This window comes from Toxorhynchites rutilus, chromosome 3 (genome assembly GCF_029784135.1).
Source record: "Toxorhynchites rutilus septentrionalis strain SRP chromosome 3, ASM2978413v1, whole genome shotgun sequence".
In the NCBI taxonomy this organism is placed as follows: Eukaryota; Metazoa; Arthropoda; class Insecta; order Diptera; family Culicidae; genus Toxorhynchites; species Toxorhynchites rutilus.
In genome coordinates this window covers 68410467-68419615 of record NC_073746.1, presented here as the reverse complement: position 1 = coordinate 68419615, position 9149 = coordinate 68410467, and the positions used below count along the sequence as shown (strand labels likewise).

The window sequence follows — 9149 nt, the reverse complement described above, 5'->3', positions numbered from 1 at the left end:
ATGGATGTGCATTATACTAGAAAAACTGAATGTATGATTATAAAATGTTAAGTTACATGATTTTAAAATTAAGTTAAACGGCCCATGACGTTCAATATTATGGCGCAATATTTCGGTTTGTGCAATATAGGGTAAATGATATTGGTTTGTCCGATTTAGGGTGTTTTTATACAACTAGTAAATGTAAATCGATTTTTCTTCATGAAAATCACATATAATCGATACGAGTAGGGTTTGTTGAAAAGCCCCAAGTCTCTTGTTGCTAATACTACCATAAGGCGTTGAAAATATTGAAATTTTTATGTTTTTTAACGATTTTCCTCAAAGAGGAATTATGACCATGGTTTGACACCCTCTGATCATGGTTTGTCCAAAAAATGACCATCTCTAGTAGATATTGCATTTATCATTGCTTGAGTTTACTGTCATCATATTGATCCATTCATAATCTAGGCTTACTTCAGAATATTGCATTCTCTTGGGTATTTGAAAAGTGTTCTCCTCAACACACTCAGCACAGAGAAACTTTATTTCTGCTATGCGCGAAAGACACAATAAACAAACTGCAGCGCGCCAAGCGGTTGCCATAGAAATCGTGTGGACAAAACAACATTATTGAATTAGACAACTCATGATCAGAATTGAGTTCATCAAAATGCGTTAATTTAATGGTTTAGCTATGTAAATCTGATACAAATGGTGTGCAAGAATGATGTTTACAATATTTGTAAGTGTTATAAACCAGAAAAGGTCTGAATACGTGCGAAATAATCATCTGGTGATCGATTAAAAGGGGCGCATTGACACCAATAGATGGTGTATTTTATAATCCTTTAAAACATGTAATTCCATAAAAATATACTATAAAAATACTTCATGAAGAAGACAATTTTATTTATATGTTTTGAAACATTCGAATACCTTATTTGACGAAGGTGTGCTGAATTAGAGCATTCAAAAAAGTGGGCAAACCATAATATTTTTTTTTAGACTGAACAAACCAAAATTTTTTACTTTAATTGATAATCTAGGGGCAATATTGAAGGGGACTTTGGTTCCCCAAAGATTAGTTTTTTCTTTAGTAACCTAAAAATCTTTTTTTTTCTTTTTTTCCCGTTAGGTTATCGAGTTGTATTTCAAATCCTGTATAAAAGCAGATTCGTAGTATTCTATTAATAATTCATCTATTGTTTTGTATCAAAACAGAAAATATAAAATCAAACAATCGTCTTAAATTTACAAACAGTCTCTATAGCATTAATATTCCAAATTATTTTGTGACTTTAGTGACCCCACTCCGCCCTTCACGTTATAAAATAGACTCCGTACTGCGACTCCGTAGTATTCTACTAAATTGCCTGGAAAGTTGTGTCGTTTTTATGTCGAAAAATTGAACAGATTCCTCATGATAGATTAAGAACGTACTACTAACTTACTAAAGTCGGACTCGATTTTATACATTTCAAATAATAATAATAATAATTTTTGTATTTCAAACATGACTTATTACAAAAAAAAAAAAGTAATACTTCAGCGTTGTGGTAAAAGTGAAATGGCTATTATGGAGTGATGTAAAAATCTTGATTTTCAAGATTATAATTGAAGGCTTATCTTTTTTTCCATTATATTACAGCGAAATTAAAAAAAAATGTAGTGGTTGGATATTTGAGAACAAATTCTAGAGCAGCAAGGGAGCTTCTTTCGGTTGATAGATGACTAAATTTATTGTGCATTTTCAAAATGAAATCTCTATATATATAAACTCGAAAAGTGCGGATCCGATTGAGCTCAAACTATGATACAATATTCAAAACAACCAAACACATCTAGGATTGTTGTTACAACATAAAAAAAAACGAAAAATTAAACTCAACCATGCAACCACAATGTGCCACAGCAAAGCATGGCAGGGTACAGCTAGGTAATAATAAAACCTTAAAAACAGCTAACTTTGAAATTTTTTACTTCACAAATGTTATTTGAATCCACTAATTCAGATATTTTGCAACCGTATCTTGTGTTAAATTTCTGCGTCTTTCAAATGGAAGAATTGTCCTATGTAGTGTACTTCTTGAAATAAAGCCAGTTTAAAGCAAAGGCCGAAAAATATAAATAAAAGTTCAATAACTCTGTTATTTATACATCAGCAAGCCGTAGAATAAAGGTGACGTATAATTTTCATCATAACGATTATTACAGATTTTCTTTGTCATTTTTTTTTTTTTGTGTAAGCCATTTCAGTGTTAAGAAGTTTATTTCCGGAAGAAATAGTGAAGAAATTTGAGCCAATTGTCAAGCGAATGGAATTCCCTGAACGGAATATACAAATTTTCCATTTAGAAGTATTTTTCGGTGTGTGAAGCTTTCCGCTGCATTGAACCTTGGAACAGGATTTCTGAAGATCTCTTACCACTGGACAATGTAAAACAGCTAAGTTTTTGTGTTGTGTTATTTTATTATTATTACTATTATTATAATTTTTTCTTTAAATCTTTTTTTTATAATATGTATATATTTTCTTTTTGTATATACAAATATAATTGGTTCATTTTCTGTGAGTGTAAGGCATTTTATACTCTTTCTGTTCTCAATTTCGTTACGCAAATTTTTCTAAATGGAGGGAAACGAGCACTCCGATGTTGATATGAGCGTCGTAGATTCTCCTAGTAACGGTTTTTCTGAAGTTCGTCAGTTAAAGAAAAGAAAAAAACCAATTACAGTCAAATTCGACACCCATCCTAACGAACAATTCGACACAACCAACAAATTATCCTGTTTCACTCAGTTCGGTTCAAAATCCAATTAACTCTCCTCAACATCCAATCATTGAGAATTTTTCTCCCAAGAATCATTCTCGAATTCGACAATACCAGAACGTTTCGGGGTCATCGAAAAAACGTTGGGTGGTATTCTTCCGTCCCAAAGGAAAACCTTTAAGAGTGACTCAAATTTGTAAAGACCTGAAGTCTAAGTATTCAAGTTCAATTCAAATAACAAAAGTGAATAAAGACAAACTTCGTGTTGTGTTCTCGGATTGCAAATACGCTAACGCGGTTGTTAATAGTTCTTTGTTCACTGATGAATATCGAGTTTATATTCCGGCACACAACGTTGAAATCGATGGTGTGGTTTCGGAAAAGCCTCTCCAACTAGAAGATTTCGAAAAAGCATTCCATCTGCATGACATAAAACTTCCTCATGTGAAAAATTTTGGAGGTGAGATCCCTGAATTCATTTATTATTGATGGCAACGTAACGAAATATTTCCCGTCTGGCTCTTTTAGAATCTCCTTTGAGGGCACAGCTCTTCCAAATTATGTGCTCATTGATAAACTTCGTCTTCCAGTTCGATTCTTTACTCCCAAAATAATGACATGTGTAAACGTGAAGAAGGAACTTACGCCATTCAGTGGCGTCGACTTTCGGATTTGGTAAATTAATAAACACAAACGCTTATTCGTACAAGCGTCGCCTCTCTACTGTATACTGTCAACTGACATCTGTATTCAAAGAAAAGACTCTCGGGGCTTAAATACTAGTTTACAAAAATAGGCTTAAACTCTACACAGAATATTTACAAATTATGCTGGGCGGAGCATCGCACCAGCAGTTAGAGTGGGCTGTGATGGCCTTGGTCAGACGCGTTCTTCGGAGAGAGAGAGAAAGCACTTCTTTGTGGGTCAAAGTAAATAGGAAAAGAAAGTGCTGAAACATGTGTGCCGGATGCGCGCCACATGTTTGGTTAAATTTCTGCTGCTAGCTAAACTCGCAGCGGGGCGGAAGGAAGACAAACTCGCCGCTGCCCTTGGTGCGCGTCGAGTTATACAATCATAAATAGTAAACGAAATAGTATAAGTGATGAGTTGGGTTTAAGCGTGATCATATTACACCTTTCCCCTTTCGGAGAATGACGTAACATTGAGAAGTCATTCAAGTTAAATTAGGTGGAAAGATTCGTCTGACCTTACAATTTTAGTGTTTATTCAATGTTTGTGATATGTACATTTTTCGTGTATTCAGGTAAAAATTAAGTTTGTTTATAAAGATTATCCTTATAATATGATTATACGGGTTGTCTTCGTTGGGTGTTCTATTTGCTTATAAATATATTTATTTTTTATATTTGTTTAATATATACATTTTACATTTGATAATAACTGTCGGAAGGATTAACTGCTAACTAGGTATCCCTTTCCCCTTAGGGTAGGGTTGCTCATATGGTATTATTCTGTTTTTATGTACAGTCTGGACTTTATTGGTTTGATCATCTCTTATTGTTACGTTAGGGTGTTTAATGTCAATTATTATATATGGTCCTACGTATACTTTGTCTAATTTGGATCTGTTTTCGTTTGATAGAAATACTAGATCATTAATGGCTACTTTTGATGGTCTAGCCATGGTTTTCTGTGTCTCATTTCTGGCTTTTCTTACCTTATCAATTATTTCCCTAGCGGTATTTGATGCTATTTGTAGTTTATATTTAAGTTCTTTGTAATATAAATCCATGTTGTAAATTGGTTCTACATATGTGCTTGTTGTGAGGTTTTGTGGTAATTTAGCATTCGTTCCAAAAACTAACTCGAATGGAGTGTATGAGAAATCTGTGTGTGGTGTTGTGTTGTAGCAGAATGTGTAGTAAGGCAACCATTCATCCCAGTCACTCTGTGCTTGGTTGACGAATTGCCTTACGTACTCGTTAAGACAACGATGGTTCCTTTCCAGGCTTCCTATTGATTGAGGGTGATATGGAGTGGAAAAATTTTGTTTAAACTTCAGTAATGAAGCTATGTTTTCGAATAACTCGTTCTTATATTCAGTTCCTTGGTCTGTTTGGATGAGTTTTGGAATTCCATAGACCAGAATTAAGTTTTCTATGAAGGCTTTGGCTATGGTGGATGCTTGTTTGTCTATTGTGGGTTTAATAATGATGTATTTTGTTAAGTTGCATTGAATGGTCAGTGCGTATCGGTTTCCATTATTGGATCTGTTAAATGGTCCAATTGTGTCAATCGATACGCAGTCGAATGCTTTTTGGGGTGTTTTAATTTCGACGAAATTTTCGTTTGTTCGTATTGTGTGTTTATTTTGCTGGCATTTTATGCACTTCTTGATGTAGCTACTGATATCTTTTTTCATGCCACTCCAAGAATAGAGTCTGCTTAACTTTTTGTATAGTCTGGTGACTCCTGTATGTCCACCAGTGGGTGTATCGTGATTGTTTTTTATAATTTCGAACCTTTCGTTTTGGCTTTCTATCACACGCTTGGGTGTGTAGAGCACTATTTGCAAGTCTTTGAGCGTGTCATTACAAATCTTCTTAAAGGTTTGCACGCTGCATATTTGGAAAATTACGCTTGATAACGCTAGAGCTATCATGCTAATTTTCAAGTTTTTGGCCATATTTTCAACTTTCTTTACTAGTTTTCCCAGGGATTCTTTTGTGTTGCTTGCATTTTCAATTATTGTCGACGACTTTTCTTCGGTTCTTTTTTTATTCATTATTGCGCATTTCAAATTTTTGTTTCCGCTAGCGTTTGTTTCTTTATTCATTTCTAATGCGCGTCCGCATAGAAGTTTAGGTAGGTTTTGCCATTCTCGGGGTTCAATAGCCTCGTACGCTCTGAGCTGATCAGACTCAGTATCGTCGGGGTTTGAATTATTGTCTGTAATTTCTGTGTCGTTATTCGTTTCGTTTAGTTTTCTAGTCATTGCTCTGGTTTGTATACCCAGGACTTTTATAGTTTTAAGTGCCTCGGAATTAATTGCTATTCGTGATAGCGCATCTGCAGTCACATTTAGCTTACCTTGAACGTATTTTACATCAAAATGGAATTCTTCAAGATCCAACCTCATTCTTGTGAGTTTTGATGAGGGATCTTTCATTGAAAATAAATATACTAACGGTCTGTGATCCGTTTTTACTGTGAATTTCCTCCCGTAGAGGTATGGTCTAAAGTACGTAATTGCCCAGTGAATTGCTGTCAATTCCTGTTCAATTGTCGATTTATTGGCTTCACCTTTTGTGAAGGCTTTGCTTGCGTATGCAATGGGTAGTTCTATACCGTCGTTTTCTTGGGCTAAGACGGCGCCGCATGCTATTTTTGAAGCATCGGTTATTAGGGTGAATTCTTGTGTGAAATCGGGGAATTTGAGAACTTTTGGTGAGATAAGTTCGTTTTTCAATTTATTGAATGCATTTTGGCATTCGGGAGACCAATCAAATTTTGCGTTTTTTCTGAGCAATTTGTTTAATGGGTACGCTATTTCTGCGAAATTTTGTATGAACCTCCGGTAATAGTTGCAAAAGGCAACAAAACGCCTCACTTCATCTGCTGATGATGGTGTGGGGTAGTTTGTTACCGCTGAAAACTTTGATTGGTCGGGCTGTATACCTGCCGCTGAAATGTTGTGACCTAGATATGTTACGTCTGGTCTGAAGAAGGAGCATTTTTTGGGATTTAATTTTAAGTTGTAGTTTTGTAATTGTTTGAAAACGTTTTCCAAGTTAATAAGGTGATGGTTTATTGAGCAGCCGACGACGATGATGTCGTCGATGTAAAGGAATGCACATTCAGGTGGGAGTCCGCTAAGTGCTATGGACATCATTCTCTGAAAGCTATTTGGTGATATATTTAGACCGAATGGTAACCTATTGAATTCGTAGTGACCGTTAGAGGTCGAAAATGCTGTGTACTTTTTTGATTTTTCGTCAAGTTCGATTTGGTGGAAACCTGACATTAAGTCTAGGGTTGTAAAATATTTGGCTCTGCCCAAATGATCGAGGATTTCGTCGATTCTTGGTAGGGGGAATTTATCTGGGGTTATCTTTTTATTTAGTTGTCGAAAGTCAACCACTAATCGCCATTTTTTATCTTGAGTATTTGATTTCTTTGGGACTAAGAGGATGGGAGAATTGTATGGTGAGGTGGAATTTTGGATTATTTTGTTATTTAGCATGTGGCTGATTTGGTTATTTATTTCTGAAATTTGTGCTTCCGGGGTTCGATAATTCTTTATGTAAACGGGTGTCTTGTCTTGAGGGTGAATGGTTTGCTTGTAGAAGTTGTTGGTTGTCAATATGTCGTCTTCTAGTGCAAAAATGTCGTTGTATTTAGTGCATAATTCTGTTAATTTCTCCTGGGCATGTTGGGGTGTATGATTCAAATTGAGTTCCTTAATCAGTTTCTCGTGTCTACCTTTTGGGTTTTCTCCTAATTCCGTTGTAATGTGATTTATGGTGTATTCTTTAAGGGGGATAGTGGTGGGGGCAAAGGTTTTTGGGATTGATGTTGGTGTGGTATTTGTGTTAATTATTGTAATGAATTGTGAGTTTGGGTTTATTATTGTGTTTGCGCAAAAAATGCCTGGTTTGATTTCTTGTGCGATCACAAGGGCATCATCGTTTAGGTTGAGTGACGGGAAGTGTTTTATAATTTGGCATCTAGGGGGAATAATGTAATTGTTTTCCCAGCTATCTTGAATCGGAATTTCAATTTTGGTGTTTTCATAGTTGAAGGTCATTAGCCATGTTTTGAGGCATAGGTTACATTCATATTTGGTGAGGAAATCTCTGCCTAAAATGCCATCTGCAATTATAGGAAACTTGTTGTTGACGATTTGAAATTGGTGTGGAATTTGGATATCGTCAAAAATGATATTTGTATTTGTGCTCGCTATGGATTCGGTCTTTCCCTCCGTAACTCCATTAATAATGCATCTATTTCCGGGGTGTATTAATTGTTTTCCGTTAATTTTTTCTTCTTTTACTATTGAGATGTCAGCGCCTGTATCAATTATTAATATACATGGTTTGCTTGACATTTGTAAGTATAGTGTAACGAACATTGAACAATTCACATCGCATTTAAAAATATTTAATGTTGGTTTCCGTAATGTTTGTTTTCCTCCAATGTCAATGCCGGTTCGGACTGGAGGGCGTCCGTCGGTTGTGACTCGTTTCCCGTTAGGCGAATGTATTGCTGAGGGCGGTTAAAATTTGTATTCCGCCTATTGTTGTTGTTGTTATTTCGCTGTGGGTTTATGTTTGAGAATTGGTCTCGAACTTGGTTTTGCTGGCCAAAACGGTTATAGTTATTACGCGGTTGGTTTTGAAAATTATTTTGGTTGAAATTGTTGCGGTTGAAATTGTTTTGGTTTCTACCGCGGTTATGGAAGTCGTTTGGCCTGCGCCTGTAATTATTATAATGTGTGTCAACGTTGTTGTTGAAACGGTTGGCGTTTCTGTTGGTTTGCGAGTATGCAAATACTGATGCGCTCGCATTATTTAAGTTTTCCTCCAACGCTTTAGTCATCGCGTCGGAGTATGAATTGAAATTCCCTGCTCTTATGATGAGCGAGGTTTTTTCGTTTTTTAACCCTCCGGCTAAATGTTTGACGCCTTCTTTGTTTGCCATAGATTTGGCAACTTGGGGCGGAATTTCTTTAGCGGTGTACGCTGTTTCCAAACTGAACACCAATTTTTCTAAATCCAGGCAAAATTGTTCGATTCCACCGTTTTGTTTCAAGTTAGCCATTTTAGCTAGAACTTGTTCCGGTGGGCTGGTCGTTATTTTAGCTTTTAAAATTTTGCTTATCTCGCTCACCGATGTCGGTGTTTCAGTGAATGCATTTCTCGCCCGTCCCTCTAGTTTGGTTAGTATGACGTTAATTATGGTTGCTTTGTTTTCCGGTGTTTCAAATGTTTTCACCAAGTTTAAAGCGTCAGCGAAGGCTTTCAGTTTGTCTATGTTTCCGTCGAATTGCGGAACTATAGACGATGTAGTCTTGATTATTTCGAGTATGCTAGCCATTTTCGGTTTTCTTTGTAACCTGAGGCAAAATAGGACGGCTAGCGCAATTTCCTTGAGTGTTCTTGGTCTACCCTTTTCGATTGACGCCTTAATTGCGTTCAAAAGTTGGTCCGCCTTTTCGGTTATTTTTATGATTTCTGAGCCGTGGGTTGTGTCTAGTAACGTAGACGACAATTTTTTAATCTGTTTCACGAGCGCTTCCGCTTCCGTGAGGCGTTTGGCTAAGGTACTTTTCCTTAGTTTTCTGACCAGTTCCTGTTGTATAGTCAGGTGTATATGTTTTAGTTTTTGTATATTCAATTGGATGAGCTTTGTTACTTCGTCCATTCAAGGAGA

At 36.1% G+C, this 9149-nt stretch overlaps 1 protein-coding gene across 1 annotated transcript; it reads right to left on the bottom strand.

Annotated features, from left to right (window-relative positions):
• Window positions 1-7877: 7877 nt before the first annotated feature.
• LOC129773210 (probable cyclin-dependent serine/threonine-protein kinase DDB_G0292550) lies at window positions 7878-8813 on the bottom strand. The gene has a single exon (XM_055776797.1). The coding sequence runs from the start codon at window positions 8811-8813 to the stop codon at window positions 7878-7880; it is 936 nt and encodes a 311-aa protein (XP_055632772.1).
• Between the last annotated feature and the right edge of the window lie 336 nt (window positions 8814-9149).